This window comes from Aquila chrysaetos, chromosome 2, assembly GCF_900496995.4.
Source record: "Aquila chrysaetos chrysaetos chromosome 2, bAquChr1.4, whole genome shotgun sequence".
Taxonomy (NCBI): domain Eukaryota; kingdom Metazoa; phylum Chordata; class Aves; order Accipitriformes; family Accipitridae; genus Aquila; species Aquila chrysaetos.
This window is the reverse complement of record NC_044005.1, coordinates 24,280,146-24,305,865: the sequence shown is the minus strand read 5'-3', so window position 1 is coordinate 24,305,865 and position 25,720 is coordinate 24,280,146. Positions and strand designations below refer to the sequence as shown.

At 39.3% G+C, this 25,720-nt stretch overlaps 1 protein-coding gene across 2 annotated transcripts; it reads right to left on the bottom strand.

The window, feature by feature from the left end:
• Positions 1–7,074: 7,074 nt before the first annotated feature.
• Positions 7,075–24,350, bottom strand: DIO2 (iodothyronine deiodinase 2). 2 transcript variants are annotated; one of them, XM_030041859.2, is made up of 2 exons: positions 23,611–24,349; positions 7,075–12,312 (listed from the first exon to the last, which is right to left on the bottom strand). In XM_030041859.2, the coding sequence occupies exons 1-2, from the start codon at positions 23,830–23,832 to the stop codon at positions 11,695–11,697; spliced, it is 840 nt and encodes a 279-aa protein (XP_029897719.1). In that variant the 5' UTR covers positions 23,833–24,349; the 3' UTR covers positions 7,075–11,694. The 2 variants fall into 2 exon arrangements, with proteins under 2 accessions (XP_029897719.1, XP_029897729.1); XM_030041869.2 differs by having other exon boundaries at positions 11,740–12,312; positions 23,611–24,350.
• Between the last annotated feature and the right edge of the window lie 1,370 nt (positions 24,351–25,720).

The following is a 25,720-nucleotide window of genomic DNA, read 5'->3' as shown; positions in this document are numbered from 1 at the left end:
AAGGTCAATCTTGCAACTTCACTATATGGAAAATATTATTTGGTCTGCTTCACATCTACAGAAACTATGTTAGCATTACAGCACTGAGAAAATCATTTGCCAATCAGCCTTTAATTTTGGGTCCCTCATGGTTCAGGCTACACAGGCAGGGCTTGGTCTTAGAGGTTAGAGTGCTAGCTCTCAAGTCAAACTGGTACCAGGTGCTTAACTTAAACCCGATTCACCTAGTGTCTAAGTTCCAAGTATTTTTACATGGTGAATTCAAGCCTTTAAATTAAATGTAAAATTTGTTTAAAGGTTCAGCCAAACTTTTTTGCAGCAAACCTTAACAATAAAAATAATCAAGTTTACCATCACACTGAAATTCAACTGTTTAATGCCAGCTTACTAATCAGACTTGTGAGTATTGCTGATTAATCACTAAAACATTGTTCCTTAAGTATTATTGCTTAAACTTGAGACTTGCTTTTGAGTTATCATTATCCTTATGAAAAGGGAATGTCAGATGAGCTGCTTCTGAATATTTTATCTTTTACAGCTTACCTGTCTTAACTTCCTGTCATAATTACATGAATTTTTTCTTGATTAAAATATCAACGTCCAATGTCCTCCTTAAGTATTACTCTTTGAGCGTGTAGAGTGTGAAAACACACTTCTCAAAGTATGTCCACTTTGGGTAACAACATTGTTAGGCTGTAGAGTTACTGTACACTGCTGCAGACAGTGGTCATGGATTCCCACCTTGAATCTTTCTCAATTCCTTAAAGGAGACCTTCAGTCATAGGATTTTTCTTTTCTTTTGCTTGTTCCTTCATATTCTGGAAAGATTTCCATTTCTCTGACATTGTTTTCTAAAGTTATATGAGTTGTGATTTTCTAATGTATATGAAATATCAGCAGATGAAAACAGATGAGTTGAGCAGCTCATGTTCTCCTGTATCTATGCAGGAAAGGGGGCTGTGGGGGGTGGTCCTGAGAGCTCATCTGTCCCTTTGTTCAACATCCCTGGAAACTCCTGGTGTTTGAGACCTGTCTTTCTTCGCATCCAACCCATTGGATGAGGGAGAAGATTTTATGTGGACTAAGAAATTTGTTTATTCTTTGGATCTTTGATCTGTATGTATGCTATGCCTTATTAATACTTAGTTTGGTATGGCCAATCACAGCAGAGGAACAGCTAGGACATGACATCTTGACACTGATGTGGAAGAAGAAAAAAAATGAAGCAAGCTATTCACATATTTCTGCAAGAAATATTTACATGTGGCATTCTGGACAGAAAAGACCATATTCACACTGCGGCCCAGATTTGTCTGCTTTCTGCACGTGCCCCAACAAGCACAACGGCAGGGACAGCTAGAACATGCTCTTCAGAGTATGCAGACCCTGTGTACACTGCATGTATTGGCATGTCCCCAGAAAGACATGCACAGGCTTTCACACTAAACCAATTACCTGTAAGGCAGCCATGCAGAATAAGGTGGATGGGAAAGGAAGTATATGTGTCTCCAAAGGCTCATGAAAGAACGTGCTTTTTCAGAGCAATGCAATTACATTTGCCTATTTAGAGATACAGGGAGACCACAGAATAAAGAAAGAAAAAAAAAGATCGTTTCAGCGAGGGTCTACAGAAATAGCTAGATAGTCGTAATGAGAATTTGGCTGGCCAAGGGGCTGATTTTACCCATGGAAAGAAAAATCTTCTGAAAATAGAGACATGCTGGATGGCACATATTTTCCAGCAGTATTCCTTTAACATGCCCTGGCTTCTTTTGGAAAACTTGCCTTAAAGAAGTCATCCTCCATGTTCATCCAGGCCTTCATCTTTATGATTAGAAAACTGATAAAGTCCTAGCCTGTGGCAAGTACTATGACAGTTTGTATTATGTGAGTTGTCTTCCTCAGAAAAATGCTCATCTGCAAGTTTCTAACAGCTTACATGAGTATTATTTTTCCTGAAGATTCCTACTTAAGGGTTTTTATGAGCCACATATCAGGTGAAAAATGTCAGTCATGCTTGGTATGGCCATCTCCTTTTGTTTTAAGTGTGATCATGTCTTCCCCCCCCTGACCCTCCCCGAGAAAAATATGCATGTCTCTGCGTGGATGTATCTCTATTCTTTACCACATTCTGAAACAGCAATGTAAAATGTCTTGACATTTTCCACCAAAAAAAAGCAATAACAAAAACCCCAACAACTTTGGGATAAGTTCATGCCTGGAATGTTTCTGAAAAAAAAGAAAAATCACAGAAGATTATATTTCAAAAGAGAGTGATGAATAATGGAAAGTATGAACTGTGAAGTTCTATTATATCAGTTATATTTAGGTTAACCACATTTAATTTTTTTAAGCTCATAAATCCTTAAGAAATGTTAATCACATGATGGACTTATTTGTAAATTTACATACTGCCCTGAAGGAGACACCGATTGTTGCATTCTGTGGTGACTCATGAGCATCTCTGGTTTAGGCTGCCAGGACTGAGAAAGCAAACTGAGTAGTATGATCTTGTATGAACTGTGCTTCAATTTCCTCTAGAGTTATCCTCAGGACACTTCACAGCATTTTTTAACACACTAAGATATGAAAACTAAAACCAGGGTGATATAAAAGTCTTTGAGTTTGAAACTTAGCATTGTTTTCTTTAATTCTGTTAAAACTGAAAAAGATGCAGTTTAAGCATACATACACAGTTAAACAGGAATATTCTGTATTTTAGTTGCCCACTATATTCAAAATAGTTATTCCAACAAATGTGCAGAAAAACCTTTCAAACAGTATATGAAAGTTCTTTTCATTATAAAGATACATTACTTCTTAATTTCACTTCCAAATTCAAGTATCACCAACTTTACACAACAGTTATTGTTTTCTAAATATCAGAAGTAAACGTGCATGCATGCTACATTTTAATAATATGTATATATTTTAAAATGGAATTCTTTATTGCATGTCAATGAAAAAAACAAGCCTACAGTAAACTCAAAGCCCTATCAAATGATGCCATCTGTTTTTTTCTTCTATTGACACAACAAACAGATTTAAGATATATTTAACTAAAGTATTATCAATGACTAAATATATCATGAGTGACAACGTATGGTAGTAGACACAATTAAAAAATAGTTACTTGGGTTCCTATTTATCTGTCAAGTGAACTGATTTATCTGCTGTCCATAAATGAACATCAGCTGTAATCTAATGGCTTTTTAATAGAAGGAAGCTTGACAAAATACTGGCAGATGGTATTCTGGGTAATGATCCAGACTGCAGTGATCTCAGTAATGACTTATTGTATCTATTTACGTGGCCTGAAACAAAGGGGGGGGGGAGCTAAAATGATTCAACCAGCCTAGGCTGCTCTGGCACTGTAAATGTTTAAATCACTGAAGCAGCCCATTTGCTTCTGTAGCGGGAGAAAACATGAAATTGATTAAAACAGCATAAATGCAACAGGAAAATCTTCCTCCTCCGCAGCCAGTTTGGGAATGGAAACTTACCTAGTTCTCATGGTCTTTTTTTTTTGTGTTGTTGCTCTGAAGTGGTCAGTTCAGGGGAATTTCTGTCCTTTAACGGAAAAAGATCTCACAGCACCACTGGGCCACTCCAGCATGCCTCTTCTCAAGGAGTGGTGATCTGCTTCCAGAACAGGAGCAATGAGAGTAAGAAAGGCTTTAGGAGTCATGAAGGACTGTTGTGTGCCCTGAAAATTCTCCTTTTGCCTCACATTGACATGGATCACGATACAGGGCTTACAATGACTGTTTTCTGCTTCCCCCTACAACGCACAGAAGCAACTCCAAAGAGCCATCATAAACTGCAAGGAGTATCTCTGACTTTGTCACAGTTACACAGTTTCTGAAACCTGAAAAAATACTTATGTCCTGTAAAATTCCATTTCAGATACTGAAAGTCCCATTGAAGGTACAGTTTGATGACCTAAGTAAATACAAATGGAAGCTTCATGGAGATTTTCATACATACCTAAACATATAATGAGAAAACTCTTGCAATTAACATTATATAGTAAGTCCAATTGGAACAGAAAAGGTCTGTTGAACATTCTTTCACAGCCTCACCTATTGTGATACTTCCACTGCTGAAAACAGTGCTGGGAAACTTCTTGATCTACTGTCTCAGAAATATCTGTCCCAGTAATAAACAGGATGACCTGAACTTCAAATCATCTCGGCACCAGTGTCACACAGTATAAATTAAGGGGTCATTGCAATCTGCTCAAGAGGAACTAGGTGTTATGCTGGACAGTTTGCCATGGTACTGGACAACAGATAAGCAACATTATACTGAGGTACACAGGTGTTGGTGACAGGCAAGAAAAATATCCTGAGAGAATAGCTATCATGTTTATATGCACTTTCAGTCAAGGCATCCAGCCTAGCTGTTGTCAAAGTAGTCTATAATAAAGATGTACTTCTGGTTTTCAAGTACTTTGAGATGCCCTGGGAGCACAAGTGGAAAAGTTGTGCTATTTTCCATTAGATGTGTTCAGTGTATAGGTGACCTGCTGTGGACAGTTTTAGTACTGTGAAATCCTGAGCCCCCCCCCCCCCCCCGCCCCCAAACGCCATTCAGTCCATCTGTAAGGATCTGCAAGGATCGCTTAAGAGAGAGCTTCTGCAGCTAGTCAAAATCTGCTGCTCCTTCCATAGTAGCATCAGCTACAAGACTTCCCTTTCTCATGAAGCAAGTGCTTTTAATTTACAAGCATAGTCCACCAATTTCTGGTTTGGAAGGATTGGTCTAATTTCCTGTGAGTCTCTGAGAAAACCTCAGAAAGATTTGTCTCATAAGACATGTGGCCAGGTCTAATGTATGGCACTCCCAGAGCTCAGACCTTCACCCTGTGTGAGTTGTTGGCTTTATGAGTTTTTACAAACTGCTGACAGACATGGGGAGATAGGAACTCTGGTAGCTAGGGCTGAGATTAAAATCTGTATGTTTGCTCCCTTCCAGTCTGCAGGAAGCTAAATACTTGTTTGTGCTGTTCTAATCTGCCCAGAAAGCCAGTGTTTAGCTCTGCAGGCTGACACATGGCAAATGATGTTTAAGAACAAACCTGCATGCAGATGATCTGCACTGAGGGTACACAGATAAACAGAACAAAATGCTGTATTCTCCCATATCTCACCTGACCCTCTGACAACTGACATCCTTTTAAAAGTACTCATACTTAAAATGAAGTCCACAGCTAATCTGTAGCCTTAAAACAAATGCCACAAAACCAAAGGCTGAGATGGGGGAATCATCACCAAGGGTATTACAGGTTGGAAAGAGCAAGAGATGGGAAATCAGGTGCAGGAAGGATATAAGGGAAAAAGAACAGGGTTAAAGGACATCAAAGGCTGATTAATTCCTAAAGAAGATAAGGCTTTGGAGAAAACGTCCCCTCCTATTACTTTCACAGCTAATCCATAGCTAAGTCACAGTAGCTTTTGTATGGATAATATAAATATACATATGAAAATATGGGAAATACTGATTTTAAAAGAGTATTTTTTCCTGCTTGCTACTTCTTCTTTAATTTTTTTATAATAGGCACTATCTTAGAACTAAAACACTTGAGGTATTCATGTTTCATGTATATGACCTAAAATGGATGCTCCTTCTCTAGTCAAGTGACATAGTAAGGCTCACAAATCTTTAAGGCCTTAAGGATTTGGACAGGATGCTCACTCAATGTGTTTCCACTTCACATTAGCTCTGTAAGACACATTTAAGCTGGTTGGATTCATTAATATGAACATTAGAAGCACACAGGCATATACAGTGAGTCAAGAAATGCATCAAACCATGGAAGGGATATTCACTTAGCTGAAGTTGACTTGTCTGTGATCAAAGTCTTTAACCAACATTGAGGTCTTTTGTTTGAAGTTTATATTTGGGAAAGATTTATTATGCCTCAGGGATTCTCTTCTTTGTTAGAAAGTAAGATCTTGAGCAATAGTCAATCCTCTTGAAATACTGCTCTATAAATAATCCATTTTCTAATTTTTTTTTTTTTTCCTTCTATCATGGACACTATCCATTCCAGAAAAAAGTACAAATCTTTGGAAGTAGTCAGAATCTAATTTTTGGTAACAAGTTATTTATTAATGATGCTATTTTCTAATAAAACTGTTATTTTATCACATCTTCTTTCACCTGATTTATTCAGCTGTGAAATAAGAAGCAAGTCCTGAAAAGTTTTAGTCTCTTCCAGAATACTGAGTAGCTCCTTATAGCAATAATTGATATAAAGGTCATAATCACTAATGGCCAGACTACAGGAATATTCACACAACTCAAAAGTCTCCTTTTAGTACTTTTGGGGGTTATTTCTGTGATGTGAACTGGATAATCTAGAGAGAGTTATTTGTCTGGTTGTTCCAAGGGCTTGTCAAGCATACTGTAATGAACATTTCTGCTTGGGACACTTAGATGTAACTTTTTCCATGGCTTTCCTTTTGGTGATTTGTTTTGTTCTTTCTTACCTATATTCACAAGTGGTTTTCAGATGTAGGGTCCTATAAAACTTATGGTAACAAAAGATGACAAAGAGGAGGAAATTTCTAAAATACAACTAAATCACAAAGTGAGTTTGTTTAGGAAGTTGCCGGACATTCTTCCATTTGAATATTTTTTTTGCCTGTAGCAGCTATTCAGCTGTCCTTTTAATTTTTCACCTTTTGCCTTTTGCATGCTCATTGAAATGGGAGCTGCATGTATAACTGATGCATTCACAAGCAATTTGTTCAGGTTTCATGTGCTACGTACAGCTCGGCATGCTTTCTTCAAGCACATACTTTTTTTGAACAGTGCAATACTGTGCAGACTCAACTGCTGTTCTTATAGCTCTCAGTTTCTCTCTCCCTTACCTTTCTTAAAAGTTGAGGAGCAGTCAGATATTAAATTAGTCCCACCATTTATAAAGGGATTTGCTCATATTGCTTAAGATTTAGTCAGGGTAGCGTAGGCTATTGTATTAAATACAGTTTTAATTTTCCTTGGTCTAATGTCAAGATTCCACCGTGTATTAATAACCAACATTAGAATAATTAGACACAGAAGAGGTATATTTTCCTTTATTGTTTATTGTAATACAAGAAAAACAAATCTAGAAAGCACATTTCATGGAGCACCATATTGTAACAAAATTTTGCTGGCTCTCCTACAAAGTGTATTTTTGACATTTAAACAATGACACACACATAGTCAGTACACACAGGCATCTACACCCCGGTGGTCTTATTAACGGCCCCAAAGAGACCCCTCTTTCAAATACAGAAACACTAAGGTGCACAGAGGAATGCTAGTGTGAGGGCATCTGAACGCCAACTGAGTTAATTACTCTTTTGTTAGCGATCTTCATAAGCACACAAGCCTTCATTGTCTCACCCCAACCTCTCTTCACTGAAGCCTCCAAATTGGACCCAAAGATCACTGAATATGGATCTGGCACAGACATGGTGTAGAGTTGAACAAAACTGGCCAATATTCCCTACCTGATATCTCTTATTGCTTTGGTTATAGTACTGAATTAAAGTCTTAAAAACTCTTAAACCTACACTCCACGTCACAGAAAAGCCACTTTCACACATACAGAAACATAACCTCTGTCCCCACACACACCTGAACGAACAGCACTTATACCTTTTTGAGAAGCTTTGTGGGTTTCCCCACCAAGATCACCTTCATAAAAATGATTGCATTTTGTTTTTCAAAGTGTTCAGACAGTTGTTCAACAATATATTTCATAATATATTTCTTTCTTTTTAATAGACAGGGCATGTTTTCCTGCTGCCTTAAATTTATGTCATTGTCTACACAAGCAAGAGCAAAATGCTATCGTTTTCATCTAAATAATGATGCTAAGCACAGAACAATGCAGAATGATAGCCCAGAATAGCTTTTTACCTTGCTCAAAATAAAAAAGTACTGGAAGTTTCCCATACTAATGTTGAGACACAGTATTGGGGTCTCTATTATATACAGAAGCCTTCCAGAATACTTTCAGGCACCTATTTTGTGAGCTGTTGCTCAATATGTATGTCACACTGAAGCACCTCAAGTAATATGGTTTAGTGCCCTCAAACAGTGAGAATAAGAAACAAAAGCAAATCTAGCCTCACAGCAGACTAGACCAATTTGAAGTATGATGCTAGCTGGACCCAAACCAACCCACTGTTACAATAATTTTGGGTATCTGACATATGGCCACTTCTATCATTAACTGAAGACAATGCATGTAGTTTAAAACCTTTTATATAAAATGTTTTAATTTTGTCAAAAAAAAAAAAAAAAAAAAAGAAGAGTTTGTATTTCTATCAGCCACTTATAAAAGATACTTTTTTCCTCTAAGCCCATTTCTCTTTGAAATACTTCCCCTACTTTCTGACCACAATTTTTCTGGGGAAATTTAAGGATTTGCAAAATGTATTTCTGTCTTGATAATCAATGAGGCCGAACTATCTTTAAGTTTTGGGCAGGGTAATGCATTCACGTTGCCAAGAAAGAAATGAAGTTATTGTGTATTTTTTCTTGTGGAAAATCCTTGTGGATTTCCCATTTACAGGAGCCAATTTTATAATTCCTTTATACTATGTGATAAACAGGCATCTATGAATAACAAGACAAAATAATGGAAATTCAAAAGGAGAAAATGGACTTGAAAAATAACTGTAACTTCAGATATGTAAAGGGGTATTAACTAACTGAATTACTCAGACTCTCTCCTCCGAGCTAAAGGTATGTTTCAACAGCTGTGCTAAACATTTGGCTAGCATTTCCTGGATAAACAGTTCAGACCTGAAGAAGAGAGAAAGAAAAGACTTAATATTTTAAGTTTTACAAAGGCTATGGAGTTGCTATGGATTAATAAAGTTTCAGGCGACTGAAGAATAGGATATAATAAGGAAAAGATGTTGTGCTGGGTATATCAATACATATTTTCACTTGGAGTAACATCTACAGCTTTACTCACCTGAGTAAAAGGACAATGTAGTAAAAACAGAAGAGATACAGAGACAGGCAAAGAATATGGACCTGTATAAGAATGTGAATTATTGTTTGGCTTAAGAAAGAAACAAAGGTATGTAAATTTCTGTATAGAGTATATAATCACTGACATACAGAAGAAAAATTAGGATCACTCCTGTTTATACTGTTTTAACGTACAAGAGCAAGAGATGAGAATGACATTGAAAAGAAGCCAATTCAAATCTGAAAAAAAAAAAAATCTGGTTTTATTTGTTTTTCTTTGTTCTTAAACATGATGTGTTTTGATTTTAGTATTCCCCACCTCAAGAAATATTTAGATCTCAAAACTCAGGATCAGCCTCTCATAGGGATTATGAGACATCAACAATCGCATTACACAAGACAAAAATAATAAGGGCTGAAGCTAATGAAAATTCCAGAAGAAATTATTGCACCTTCCCCTGAAGCATCTGATACAGTCAGAGGTAGGACACTGGATTAAACAAACCACATAGTTTGGCTATGTTACTGTTTCTATGATATTAGGTTTAGAAATTTCAGTTATATAACCCAGTTAGTCACAAAAATGTATAACAATCTTTCACACTGAGCAATGAGTTACAGTAACATTAATGAATGAGAGGACAGAATTATTATTATTATTATTGGTCTTAGACACCACTTATATGTGCATGCATATGTATATACATACATAAAAATATATGGTATACATATATATGCATATGTAAATGCATACATACTTTTATATACACACACACATACACACGCAGAGACATATGCCTTCTGAGAAGTGGGGCTCACCAGAAGGTCTGAAGACCATTCTTTACACCCTTCTCTGATACACATTACCAAACTGTGTAAGTGTGTGTGTGTGTATGTTTAACTGTGTGGAGGAAAATGTGAGAAGGAAGGGAAGCATGAACCTGAATATGGGAGAAATCACTCATGTTACTGTCATTATTTCAGATCTGTGCTTGAAAACACATTTTCAAATGCCTTGTACATTGGCTAAGTTGACCAACAGCCAAGCAAGAAGAAATACACAATATTAAAGGGACATTGTGAAAATGAAAATATTTATGTATGTATTTTCTGTTCTTTCCTGTGTTAGTATTAATATATCATATTCCTGACAACTGGCAGGAGGAGAAATTAAAAGAACTAATTTGATTTTTGCCATTTACCCTGTTTATCTGTTTCATGTTTCTGCCAAAGTTGAGAGAAAAATTGGATAGTCCATCTCCTTATGGGTTTTCATTTATCAGCTCTAATGGGTTAGCTCATTGTAAACTTGCCTTTTCATCAGGCTCAACTAAATCATTTTAGTTTTAGAAATACCTAAACTTAATGTATACTCTAAGTTGACAGTATCTCTTTAAACATAATTATTCAGACCCATTCATAGGAAAATTCTGCCATCTTTTACACTTATTCACATTAATTCACACTATTTGTCCTCCCTGTTTCTCTGGGAAGGCTTCTGAGAACAGAAGTGAAACTATCACCTCATCTGATAGCAGAACTGCAGCTAATCAATTCTGAGGCTGCAAACAACTTAACTTCCAAGCAAACTAACATAGCTATAAACTAGTTGCAGGTATCTAAGATAGCAAAAATCAGCATGACTACATTTAACAGGGTAAATGACAGGATAGGTTTCCATTTCAATGAGGTAAAGTTGTATAAGTTCCCCCATCCCCCAAATACATCTGTAAGGTCATTATCTCAAATAAAAATAAAAGAGAGAAATAAGTTATTTTTTTAAAAGCTAAAAATGAAACTACCTTTAAGTCTATTGCTAGACAGAAAGAGATTGAGGCAGGTAAAGAAACAGAGAAGAGAACCAGAGAATATTGATAAATACGTGTTGTCAGCTCTGAGAACTAAGGGTTGGTTGGCATCAGCTTTTTGTCTCATGATGCACATGAGACATTTTGTCTCATGAACTCTAGGTGGTTCTCCCTGTTTTGTTACAAATAGTCCAGGTGTTTTAGTTTTCAAATTGTAATGGGCTTATTTGATCACCTTTGCCTTTTTGGTCCAACTCCATAGATTTTAACATCTTTCTCAGCAGGCACAGGCCTGCATACTGAATACAAACATATAGATAGAATTACTTAGTTAATATGCTGTCCAGAGGCATCCATAAAGAGTACAAATACCAGCATACAATGTTTCACCTTGATCTGAGCAGCCAGTCTGCATGCAGGATGCATTGCATGGTGGTTCCTGTAGTCTCTGAACAATAAAATCTCTAGGAGAGAGGACAATTGCCACACTCTACTGCATTTCTATGCAAAGTAATTGCAAGCCCCTGGCTCCTCCCAGGTTGCTTGCATTGGCTACAGGAGGGTAAAGAAGGTTTTCTGATGAAATGCACAGCATTGCCCTTCCATGGATTGGCTCAGCCCAGGGCCAACACTTCGTGAGTCGGGTTCCTGGGAGACAGGTCTTATCTTACCACTCTTTCCGCTCGCCAGCAGCACCTTTTCACAGAAGCATTCACCTCTTCTGTCCCGTAGCAAGCGCAGGAGTGGGATTTTTTTCATACAATAATGTTTCCGTGGAGTTAGTTTTTTGTTTTGTTTTCTTAAAGTTCATTTGACCTTGTTATCAAATGTGTTCTCCTGCAATCATCTGAAAGGCCTTATGCAAACCAGCATATGTTTTCTCTTTTTTCCCTTTTACATCACCTTAAAGGGACACTTCTGTTGACATAGCTTCGGAAGAGAATGGTTTTCATCTTTTGCTGAAGTTTTGTTCCAGCCAAAGCCGAACCTCCTGCAGATTGTAGAAAAAGGGGCCTTTGCCTCCCAGGTAGGCGATTTTTTGTCTCTGCACAATGCATACTCGCTCAAATGAAACTCCGTAGGCCACATTGGCATTGTTGTCCATGCAGTCAGCCACCACTTGGCACTGAGGTGGCAAGGAAAAGCGCTCTAGGAGCTGGTGAGCAGCTGCACATCGGTCTTCCTGGTTCCTATGTTTCTTAACTTCAAATGAAGAGGGAGAGATTCCAGGGGCAGCCCAGCCATCTGACGGGTGAGCCTCATCGATGTAGACCAACAGAAAGTCAGCCACACCAGAGAACTCCTCCACCAGCTTGCTGAAGGCCGACAGCTGGCTTGTGAATGGTGGTCAGGTAGCTGAACCAAAGTTGACCACCAGTGGCCTCTCGGAGTTGGCAAAATCCAGAAGGTGGCACTTGGTTCCACACTTGCCACTGACACTCTGCCAGCTGCTACTGCTGCCATCACTGCCCTTGGCTATGTGGATTACACTGGAGTTTGGGGCTTCTCCTCCCAGTTTGACCTGACGGCAAAATAAATTAAAACATAGCAAGTTAGTGTGACTTGCTTGTCCAGTATCCTTACAACTATAAATAGAGTCACCTGTTCAAAGAGTACACCTAAATACCTGCATGGACACTAGCATGGGGATATAGCAAATCATCAAAAGCAGCAGCTTCAGAAAGTTCATCTAGTCCATCTCCACTCACAGTGCAGGGAAATGTGGCATTCCTGACAGGTATACTACTTCATTATTCTTAGAAAACTTCATCTGAGATCTGCCTTGTCCTGTCCACTACACACATAGTCCTGTCCACCTGTATGTATCTGCAGACTCTTATTTGCTTTCAGACAGACTACCTCTAATTTCTTCTAACTTTTCTCTGTGAGCCAATTTTCTAGACATGATTTTTTTTCACTGCCATCCTGAGTTCTCTCCACTTGGTTCACATCTTCCTTGAAGAGCAGTGTTCAAAACTTCAAAAGAGTTTTTATTAATTCTCAGAATAATCAGACAATTACTTCATGTATCTCACAGGCTACACCTGTTTATACATTCCAGATGTTTGCTTTTTATGAAACATCATGACTGTTTTGGAAAAACAGTAGCCTGTTGACTAGGGGTTAGCTAGTGAGAAGTTATAATGCCTAGGTCCCTTTTTCTGCCTTTCTAGTTGCTCCCCATCATAGACTTGGGTACTTCATCAGTCCAGCCTGAATTCGGTGCTTTGCACTTGGACCCATTGAACTGCATCCCACATTTCAAGCCGTTTTCCCAATTATCCAAAATCATTCTGCATTGTATTCCTGATCTTCACAACACATGCAGTGCCTCTCAATTTCATACAGGTATATTCTCTTCCATCCTGCAGTCCAAGAATGAAAATACTGAGTACCAAACACAAGAGAGATCTCTGCAGATACCCACTCAATGTATCATTCTGTTTTGACAGTGGACCATCCAATGCTGTGCTCTCCAAAAGGTTTTCTAACCACTTTGCAGTAATTTCATCAGTGATTGATTGACACTGTTCCTTCTACTGCAATGTTTCCCTAGAAAATGATTGGGGAAAAAGCAGCAGGAAAAGGGGAAAGTTCATATGATGGTTTAAGTAGGATGAAGTGAAAACGAACTGTTCTCAGCTCTAACCCCAGATCTAACTCAGACCCAACAGGCAATTGTGGATAAGTCATTGTGCCTGACTGTTTCCATTTCCCTGCCTATAGAAAAAAGACAGAATATAAGCATCTCACAGAAGGGACTGCCAGAATAAGGTGGAGCCTGCAGAGGGCTCCAAGATCCTTAGCCGATAACTGCTATAGAACCACAAAATATTATTACATAAGACAATTATTTTTTAATGAGCTCTGCCACAGCAATTCCTATGTATCTTCAACATCAAGCTCTAGTACAACAATTATCCTTTTATATTTCCCTGACTCTTTCTATCTCTCTCTGTCTCCTGTCTATTTGATTATGTTCAGAAGTGTTGCTTTGAACGAAACATACAGGGCCAAATTCTGAAGTCTTTCATATTTTATTTATTTCTTTCTGAAGCTACACTCCCATTGAAGTCAACAGAAGTTAATGCTGAATAAGAACTGTGTAAAAACTGAATAAGTAACTGATTTTTGGTGCACTTCTATTCTATATTACATTATAGGGTATCCTGATGAGTCAGATACAGTAAGAAGCTGAGTTAACAGCTGAATAGTTAACTGATACAATTACTGCTACACACAGATCCAGAGGCAAGTATATCGTAGATACTGGATCCTCCATTTCTCCCTGGGAAACCTGACTGCCTTGAACAAATCTACAGTTATTCATGACTCGGCGTTATTTCATCAGAATAGCAATAGAAGCAAGAATCTAACCAAAGCAAAGTTTGTAAGACACTGCCCTTAAAGTTGCCAGACTTCACAGCCACACGAGGTCTCACAGCATGTTGGCACATGCTATAAACATCATTTTGACTATTTTCTATAGGGCAAATTGAGACACAATTGTGCCGCCATTCACTCGGAGATCAGCAAGGAAGAGAGCTACAGAAAGAAAGACTGTCTGAGACCCACAAATCTGTCCAGGCCAAGCACATGGTGATCATGCCACTGGGAGCAGGGGATGTGCAGCTGCAGGTGCACCACAGGCAAGGGAAGCAAGTGATGTCCCAGGAAAGCACAACCTCTCGTGGCCCCTCTCCCTGTAAACCTGCATCTGCAGCATTGCTGTCTGCTAGAGCCCTGGTAACAGTTAGAAAAAAAAGCCTTGTGCTCATTTGCCTTTGAAAGCAAGCGAGGTCTGAAATAGCTGCGTTTAGGACCTGCTGTGTGAGTGTGCTGTCCGTTGAACTCAAGGAAGGAAAAGAGCTGTATCCAGTTTTTGAGAAGAAGGATCTATCTGGAGAGAGGCAGGCTCAGAGACTCAGGCTGTAGCATTTAAGAAGTAGCATTAAGCATCTTGCAGCATTTAAGAAGTGCTGCTACAGGCCACCTACACCTTAGCAGGTCATAGGTACTCTTCTGTGCAACTGTTGAACATCTCATTTCTCTCTGCCATTCTGTGCAGTAAGATAGGCAAAGCAGGACTGAGTAAAGTAAAGGGCCAGACTTGAGCAAAGAAATACACAGGTCAAGATCATGTGGCGGCCATATAATGATCCTGAGGGCTGCATTCAATCCATAAGCCAGCTAGACAACTCAGCATTTTGTGACAAGTTGGTAACTACCAAAAAAGGGCACCTCTCAAGAAACACAACATCTGCACATCTGCACAAACACTAGATCCCTCTTTGCCTAGAAAGCTTAACTGCTCTTGCACTGCCAAGCAAATGCTTTTTCAGAGCTAGCTTGCCCAAAATGTACCTTCTGGGCAAAGTCTGACATGTAAGTATCTGTGCTGCACCCACTCCCTGGATGAATAATGGACCTCAGTATTTAGGAGTGTGCACTCATCTAGTCAAAGAAAAGAAGTAATAACATGTGATTTACCTCATAAATCGCAATTAAGCAACACACTTTGAATTTCTAATATTTGCTGGCACTCTTCAGAGGAGAAGAAAAATAAAGGTAAAAAGGATAGAAGCAACTAAAACTCAGCAATGTACAGAGCTGCTTAAGAGACAAGAAACACATGAGCAGCTGTTTCACCTCACTCTTCTGTTTTTATTTTAACAAAACAATTATGACTGAAAATATTCTAACCAACACTCTTGAACTGGGAAACCACAGCCTGCTTCTTGATCACATTTAAGCATAAAGAGAGGCTACATATTGTAAGCTCCTCATTACCAACTTTTCACTCAGGTCTACCAAACGCTTCTTTTTCTAGGCAAGTTTGCAAACCCCGAAGGAACAGACTAACAAAGCAACTACCATCAAACACCAGCATGGGAATGCCCTTCAAGTACTATTTAACATTGATACCAAGGGTGGCAACATATTTCGCTGTTCTCCAACAACGCAAGTTTGCATTCTCTCTCTCTCATACTCCTTATTAACCAAAAAATAGATGGATTTAGGAAATAAAGCCCAAATATGCCCTACGTCTTCTTATAGCAGTTTCTCTTCATTTACCACAGCCATGAAGTAAGTCTTGTGGCCGCAGGTTACCTATCATTTTAATTTTTGTTTCTAGGAGTGCTTGTGTTGGGTTTTTTTCCCCTTAATGAGACATCCTTGCCAAGCAGGCATTCACAAGGCATTTTCTGCTCTTGTAGAGGAGTAATTAGGTCGGTGCCTTGTTCCATGCCAGTGTCAGGCACTCCAAAAAGCAGCCCTGCCCAGTCGTTAATGCTTAAACATAAGCAGCGGCATCTCCACTAATTGGTCTTGATGAAGCGCTGACGTTCCCAAAGGGACTCTTTATTTCACAAGGCTCGGGAACCCATTGACACAGGATGACAATATCATCCTTGCTGATCATCTGCATTGTAGGCCTTGGCTGTCTTCTTTGTTGTTATTTATTGAAAGAAAAAATAGCTCTTGGAAAAGAAAATCAACGCAATGAGAAAACAAACAAAAACCCCCATGTATTCAGCCAAACCGCTTTTGAAATCTTACACAAAGGCAGGCAAAATATAAATTCTGAGAAACAAACTAGCAGAATTCCCCTCACACGCAATCCAGCATTTCTATAATCACGTACTTCTGTGCGTGAATATTTGGGCATTCGGTGCCGGCCTTCTGGATGAGGTGGAAACCGGGCAGCGCGCAGGCACCCCCTCCCACTCAGCCTGCATGCAAGGTAGGTCAACCAAATCTCAGAGCCAGCCCGGCCATAAGCAAGAGCAAGCACGAGCCCGACACCAAGGCAGTGACTTGCATCGTTTGTGCGAATTTTGTGTTTGCTTGACAGCCTTGGTACTGCATCTCCTTCTCTGAGTCTGCATGCAGAGTGAAAAGGGAACAAGGCTGCCCATGCTTTAGCATGCAGACTGCAAAATGAAGGAGACTTAAGAGGGGGAAAGAAAGCCCTATTCATAAACTACAGGCTAGAAATAGCACATACTGCTAACTTTGTTGTACATTCTCCATGAGGACTAGGAAAAGCCCCATGGACAAAACATTGCCTCCTCATTTACCTGTTCTTTTATCTCATTTTGCTTTTATCAGCTTTAGCATAACCCTCCTGGGATCCTGTGCACTGGAATACAACCTTCATTCCCTGCATGAGGGATTTTCAAACGGTTTGGCAGACTCATCAGGCTGGGTCAACCCCCTAAAGAAAATAGGTGTTGCCAGACAATTAGCAGTCTGTGATATTAGCCATTTAAATATGGACATGCTGTGTTTGGGACTGGAGTCCAGTGACTGGTAATGAACTGAATCCCTGGAGCTTTTTGCTCCTTTTCAAATTCTCTGCTTTGATTTGATTTGATCTCATTCAGCTAAATATATCCTTTGAACAGCCCCGTATTTCTCAGTGCTTCATCCAAATCATAATCAGACTCTGACTGGAGAATTACACAAATTATTATTTTTTTCTTTATTTACATGACCCAGAGTTGTGTAGTGGATAAAAATTACAGGAGGCCCTTGTCTGGAGTAGCATATGGGAGTGGGAGCTCTTCATTTGTCATGGGGAGGTGGCAGCTTGCTTTAAGAGACTCTATTACTCAAACTGGAAAGCAGAGACTAGAATTGACTCAAGTTCTCCCAGAGTCCAGAGTCTTTTATTTAGGATCAGGTGTGTGAAGCTGAGGGAGGGAAGTGGGAGACAAATTAAAAGGGCACAGTCTGGATAAAAATAACTAGTCAAATGCTGCTCTCTTTATTTAAAAACTGCCAGTCCCACAAACGAGCATGCATGGCAGAGGGAAAGCATAAAGGAGTCTTTTGCCGTGCACTCTTATAAAAGAAAATGGATGATTTTAGTTCCTTTGATCGGGGAGCCTACAGCAAGCTTCTTAAGGGCTTATGTTTCCCACAAGATGGGAGCACGGCCTATGACATCGTGGCCTCTGGGCCACTGGCTCCCCTTGTGGACTCTAACCTAGCGGTGACAGAGGCCTTCACCAGTCTTTGTTAGTCAGCACCTGGAGGACATTTGAAGTTAATTTAGATGTTCGGTTTGGGTTTTTTTTTTTTTACTCAGCCTTAGCACTGTATGAATACAGTGATGGTTTTGTTGGAGAGGCTGAGCTGGGGTGCAAGGACCATGTACGATCCTTTTCCTGGGTGGTGCCCGTTAGGTAATATTCTGTATCTACCACAGCCGAAGGGGGTTTTCATAAGGTTTTGACAAAAAGGCAAGCAGTCCTTTCAGTCAGTTTTTCACATATAAGGGTGAAAATGGAAGACTGCAAAGAGGTGGTGTGGAAGAAGTAAAGTTAGAACCGCAAAATGAAACAGGTAGGATGAGACCCCCTGTGAGATAGGAGTCATCATATTCCTTTTCTACCTTTTGTCTGTCTTGAGTGTTTGAACTGTAACCTCCGGGGGGCAAACCGTCTGCTCTTCTCGTTTAGGACACCGCCTAGTACAATGGGTCCCTGGTCTAGGTTGGTCCTCAGACACTACTGTAACAAACATGATTATATATTAATAATAATGACAATGTTTTAATAATAACGACAATGACAAGCCCAAATCCTGTTGAACTTATGTTCCACACACTGCAGGAAAGGTTTTAATTGTGGTTTTGTTTTGTTTTTCTCACTTCTTTCAAGATTGTTTTCATTTGCAAATGTCAATGAAAACAATTCTGCTAAGGCTGAACTCTGTAAAACCAATAAAATATTTTTAATACCACACAATGTCTAGTTCTAAACCCTGAAACTATACAACATGCTCTCTTTCACAAATTCCCTTTATCACTGTCAAATGCAGACAGAGACACTTCCTTACCTTGCCAGACATAATAAATACAAATAATAACTACAGAGGCTATGTCTTTGTTCCAACCTTTGAAAGATTTCCCCAAACAGCAAAGAGTTACTGGACAGCCAAAGAGCAGGTAAAGGATCGTGCCATTATATTACTTTCACATACAGCTTTGTGATAATGCTGTGCAGCATGCACTTAACAGGACAGTTTTCGGGCTGTCCTGCTTTGCATGCTGATTTATTTTAGGAATAAAGGTTGTACCTATCAAGCAGACAGAAGTAGCCAAAGGTAATTTAATTGCGCCTCCCTGAAATCTCAGGAAAATCCCACTGGGTGTTTACTGAACCAGTCTACTTGCTGCTACATCCAGAGCTGGGCCTATGCTGTGAAGTTGGGATCCTGTGCCAACCGTTCCCTCCATGCTGGGTCTGTCATGCCAGAGCTTGCTGCTGGCCCATTCTAAAGACAGTAAAAAGCTGTACAAGTACATATACACACCCATCACCATCATCGCTTGAGATACCAGCATCCTTCTGAGGGCTGTAACGTACATTTACACACATGTGCGTATATGCACACGTGCATGTTACCCCCATAGGTGCATCACGGCATTCCTAAGCATTTGGCTGCTTCAGGGAGATGCCATTAAGGTCTTCCCCCTAACTACACTGCACTGAGGTGGAGAAGAGGGAGGATTTCCTCTAGGATAACCTTACAGCTCTCTACTGGAGACCAGGAACAGTAGCTCTGCATTGCTGAAACACAAAGCTAGTATCTGGCACTGGAAAGGCTCCGAGCATGAGGCCTCACCACTGGGTACTGCTAATGGGTGCAACCTTTTTTGTACCTATTTTAGAAGCATTTTAAGATAATGATTTCTCACCATTGGAATCTTGAAAGCGGATTCATCCCAGTACTAAATAAAGCATGGAACTTAGCAGGTAAAAAAACCTTTTAAAATTAAATACAGTGTTTTTTTCAAAACTTCTCTAGCTTTTTCTCTGGATTTCTGTAAGATATGTGACACATTCAGTATACTTGCTGTGGGCTAAAACAAATGCCTCACCGGCATTTGTACAGATCGCCTATATAAATCATGCAGAAGGTACACTAACACCCTCTCAAAAATCTCTTTTGTTTTTTCTGTCTTATCAGTAGATGTGGTTGCATTCATATCTATACATATGTATACCTATATATATGTGTATACATATACAGAGAAATGAGAGAGAACTGACTCCTGAAAGAGCAGATTATGTATGCCTATGTGTGTGTGTTTTTGCATTTATACACATATATGTATGTACATATATAGAGACAGATACACACACATATATATATGTATACATACAAACACATATGAAAGTGTAAATACCCCCACACACATACATACATGATTTGCTCTTCAGGAGTCAATCCACTCATTTCTGTAGATAAACAGAGCACAGGAGTAAATTAGAAAAATAACATTTAAGTAAAATAGTTGCACTCTTTCAATTATATGAAGTTAATGTAACTTGGTTACTAGCTCTATTTATCTCTGTTATGACAATTAATCTGGTCCTAAAGACTCCCTTGTTGTAATGTAAGACACACTTGCCTCTCAGAAAAGAATAGGAGGAGGATGTTCTATAAATCACAAAGCTGGTGCAGTGTAGACAATATCAACACTGAGTGTGACAGATATTGAACTCAGAGCTAAGGAAGTAAAGAGAAATATATTAATCATTGATAAAATTTACATAAGAAAATAAAAACAAACAAAAGATCAATCATTTTTATTCCAGTGGGACTGTAAAATGTGGAGAAAACAAGTCATATAGAATGTTCCAATAAAAAAGAATACTGAATATACGCTATATACAGCAAACTCTGCATTGCTTCCCCACTGAGGATGTTAAAATCTTCAACTGTTGCTAGGAAATCTTGCCTATGAAATAATTGCCCTAACCAAAAAGTCATGTGCAATAATACTTAATAACAGCAAAAAGCAGAACAAAAGCGAATTGAAATTTGGGTAAGATATTCAAAAGTTTTTCTAGAAGGGCAAATGCATCAGAACAGCTATTTTCAAATATACTCTAACTATTCCACGATCATCGCTTCTACACATTAGTTCTGAAACAGAATCACTTAACTCTGGGACAGTCTGTGTGCTTTCAAGGCAGAGCTCCTTTCTTGTAATAAATTTACTTTAATCCAGAATCTACTATCTACCAACAGAGTTTTTCTGGAATGGCTTCCAGTAAATTTTTCTGTGAATAGAAATTTTACATCATGTACTTTTATAAAAAACGTTATGAAATGTACTCAGGAAGAGTTCTCTAAGTGACACAAAACATGGTAAAACCAAGCATAGTTACCGCTTTAATCCAGTCTTTTGCTAACTGGCAGTCTAGCTTTGGTTTATCTCAGACATCTGCAATTCTGCTATTCTAGCTGAAAAATGGTGATTATCTCATAAATATTTCTCAATGGAATGAGCTTAAGCACCTGCTTAAGTACTTTGCTAATACCTGGCTTCAGCTAGCAAATTGGAGCAATAAGCAATCACAGTTGTGATATCGACTGCATTTTGCTATGCTGTTTAGTATCCTGACTCCCAAATATTTTCATTTCCTACCCTCGCTAATTGGCTAAGATTAAGATATCACAACTGGACAGTCCTATTCAGGATTTAGAAAAAGATAATTTAAGGAAAAAGATGCTTTGTGGGACAGTCTTTAATATATTTCCCTATTTATCATGCTTTCTAAACATGCCACAAAACAGGTGTATATTTCAAATTTTTTCAATTCTACCAGTACAGCTTTCCAGCTGAAAATTTTTTTCCTTTCTCTTCCTTACAAAAGCAGCAGAAAATACTCCTCTGTTGTGGGGATGATGACTCTTCTACTCCTAATATTGCTCCTCAGTTCATTGTGTCCCCTCTATAATTTGATTTCTACACTTGTCAACCTTTCTGTGACAATCAAGGGTTTCCAATGACCTTCTGTCCTTATGGCCCACAATTCTATTAAGGAAAACAGAGTCTTTCTGTGAATTGTTGGTCAATGAGTTTCTTCTTAAGGTTAGCTGGCATGAATTGATTTTCCCCCCCTTTTTGGAACAAGGTGATAAAATTTCGTTATGTTTATATGCATTTTTCTGCTGAGTTCACTGAGGCCCAGAATTCATTCTAGCAACCTTAAAGCCTGATTGGCCTGATCAACCTAGGTCATTTAATGGTGATAAGGGAGAGTTTTTAATTACCAAAGTTCAAGGTATGAGTTTCATTGCCAAAACCAAAAATAGCACAGAGTCATCCTCTCTGTAGCTTCCATGGTTGACATCAACAGTACTGAGGAAAAGGCAAAGTATGACTTTGGAAAGTACAGAAAGGCATGCAACATCTTTATTTTAAATCATTTTGTGTTATTTAAGCAAAATGAGATTGAAAACATCTCATGGATATATATCCATGCCTTCTCCAGACCCTGGGCCACTACCAAATTCCACTGGAGCCTTGACCAAGCCATGTGTTAACTGTCCTGCCTTGCCTTGTCTGTAAAATGGGAACAATTGTGTTCACCGGCCCATTTAACAAGGTCACTGTAAAATTTACTTACTTAATGTCTGTGAAGAGACTAAAAACAGAAACTAGAAGGGCCAGGAGAATAGTGAGCTTCATTCAGCGTTACTTTATTCGGGTAGCCAGCTGGCTGATTCCTAGGGCAGCAGTAAGAGGTTGACCCATTTGGCAAAAGCTAATGTTATTTATATTTGTCTTACACTGAAAATTAATGTTCCCGTGGCTTGGGTTTCAGGCTAAGCAGCTTGTATTCCATATCACAAAGCCAGCAAACACCAACACCATCAGCTCTTCACATCTCTAGGTAAAAGCAAATACAAAAGCCATTGTGGGGGAGCGAAAGGGGGACGGGGGGGGGGGAAGGCGATACAAAAAGAAATATTTCAGAAGATTTAGAGCTATCATTTGGATAGGACCCCTATAACCTCATGACATCACATGGGGTATGTTAAATTAGATGGTCTAAATAAGACAACACATTAACAGACTAAGCACTGTTTTGGAAGCCACAGAGCTCTGAATCCAGTTCTTCTACTTACTAACTGGGTGGCCTGTGCAAGAATTTTCATCTTTTTGGGTCCACCTTTTCAGTCTATAAAAGGGAACTATAACTACCTCATGAGACCCGGGCAGTACCACTGGGTAATGTTTATACAAAGCTTAAAAGGCAAAAAAAAAAAAAAAAAAAGTACATGTTGCATAACTGCTATTGGCTTTATTAACTTAAATCACCAGGCAGCTGTCCCTCAGCTAGTCAAGTTCATTTTTAATCTCTGACATGTCCCTCTGTCACTGTTTTCATGAAGAAAAAAGGCTCACTATTTCACTCCGTGCCCAGTTTTACTATTACTTGGATGCTTCCTCTAATATAAAAATTAACATATGAGCAACAGAAAACGCCAGCGTAATGGCAAAGGTTCATTTCTATCTTTTACTCTAATTAAAACAATTCTATCTATGTTACATAGATGACATCTATCTCTGCAGAGCTCCATCTGAAGATGCAGCCTTTGTGTAATCTCTGAGGATCTCACACGGCAAACGATTAAACAACAGCTGTGAAAACATCTAGAGCATTTTACAATTATTCTTATACAAAAATCTTGAAATACTTTATCAACATGACGCTTATTACTCGTGCCGGTGGGGAAACTGAGGCACGGCTCAACTAAGTGACATGGCCACGGCCGCACAGAGAGTTAGTGGCAGAGCAGAGGCAGCAGCTCCTGACTCTCGTGACCCCTTAGCCCCGACTTAAAACTACCGCTCCTTTCAGCTTATCCTTCTCCCATCAAACTTAACGCCACACGGGAGACAGCCTGCACGGCACGGAGTCATTCCCTTGCCTTCTCCGTCGACAGCGGGGCCGTTCAGCAGGGCTTACCCACCCCAACCTGCCAGTCCCCGTCCCCGGGTACCCACCTGCTTGTAGGCGTCCAGGAGGAAGCTGTTCCAGACGCAGCGCAGCCCCTCCGAGGTCAGCATCCTCCGCCACTCACCGCGCCCAGACTTAGACCGGCTCAGAAATAGCACCATGTGCTTGAGGAGGATCACAGAGTCATACAGCGCAAGGAAGAGGCAATTGGAGAAAAAGACCGGCAAGATCTGAAGCGTGATCAGCAAATCCACACTTAGCAGACCCATCTTCCTTGCTGCTTCTCTTCAGCCGGATACCTTCAGCTCCCTTTTCTGCTCTGTACCCTCATTTAAAAAAGTAAAGTAAAAAGCATTTCGAAAGCCTCGTTACCCCCCTCTCAGCCACTCTCGTTAAAATGAGCAGAGACAGTTAAATATGAACGGGCTGGTTAAAACCATAACTGCATGATACTCATTCAACTCGGAGCTGCTTATTTTTCAGAAACTAAGATTTTAACAAAAATTCCTCCCTTAACCAGGAGACCTGATTTTGTTGAAGAGAGAGGCAGCTGTGCTTCCAGTTCCCTGCAGTTACAAAATTTAAGCTGAGACTGTTAATTGTTAACTTTCCTGCACTATCCCATTGTTTCTCAGCTATTTAAGCACTGAAGAGACCTCTCATTTCTGTGTCAGTAAAGCTAGCTACCAGGTGCAACAATACTTTTTTTAAAAAAGGTTTATGTACATAAACTTTCTGTTCCTTCCTCCCTCCCTCCCTCCCTCTCTTTCCCTCTCTCCCTCCCCCCCCCTCCCCCGCCTCTCTGTATTCCTGCCTTCCTCCTCTCGCCCTCTCTCTTGCTATCTGCCTATGGTGCAAAGTGCTTTCCCCTCTGGAGTCCTAGCTTGCTTCCCTGAAGCCTTTTATACATTCCCTAGCTAATTGCTGCAATAGAGAAATGAAACCCTAATCTTAGTAAAGATCTTGACGTCAATGTAAAAGAGGGCTTTACTTTGGCCAGGACTGCAGTGAATAGAAAAATGAAATTCTCAAAAGTCTTTTTTTTTTTTTTTTCTAAGAGAGAAGAGAAAAAAGAGACACAGACAGCAAGGGTGGAACTTTGCTTTGCTTTGAAAAGGAAAAAGAAAAAAAAAACCAATATGCTTCTGACTGCTCTTACGAAATGCTTTCAAATTTTGGAAAAAGTATTTTCATAGGACCTGGAAGGTGACACAGCAATGCAGGCTTCTGTTGTCGATGTTTTTTTTTCTCATGGCTGGTTTTTTTTTCTTTGCTCTTGTGTCTTTTCCAGGAAGGTGTGTGAGTTGATGCATCCCAAGAAAGGGCACATTTCTGTACGTTTTCGTCCCACCTCCATGAAGTACAACATGTATAGTGTTTAAATATCTTTTGCTGTCTTCTTGGTACTTAAGGAAACGTAAGTAAACACGCAGCACTGACCTCATCCACTGATGTGTGAGAGAAGAAGACAAGAAAGAGAAAAAAAAGTTTTTGATGGATTTGAGGATTCTAAGCTAAAATTCCCTGCTTAAAAATAATATGCTACAGCCTTAAATTCTGTTAATCAACTGAGCTTCAAGGACTTTAATACTCCCATATGAGAACTATTTACATCTACTAGTCTAATAAGGATACCTAATGTTTGGTTAAAAGCTGATTTAAAAAAACAAAAACAAAAACAAAAACAAAAACAAAAACAAAAACAGAGGGAAAGAAGTTTCCTCTGGCAGAGCCATGTGTGCTTTAACAACCACAAGCATCCCCTGCAGCCCCATGCTGAAGGTTTGCTTTGTTCATTTGCACTTCTCTTTGTTTCACTTTAGTCTGATATTTAGTCCTCTTTCCACGATTTTTTTTTTGTTTTGATAGAGAAGACACATTTTGTTTGGGAGTTTTTTTAGCATGGTTCTAACTTCCTTAGGTAAATATTTCATGTATTTCATGTTGTAGACTTCCATGTTTTTGAGTGGATGTCTTCCCTATGTGCTTATGTAGGCTCTCCTCACCAAATATGTTTCATTCCCAGAGATGCCAGTATAGTATCTAACCTCTGTCAACTCTCATCCTCGATGAGTAGTACAAGCTTCCTTCATTAATATATCTTACTCTTTATCAGTCATCACTATCCTTTCACTGCTAGCAACTGCAGAAGGTAAA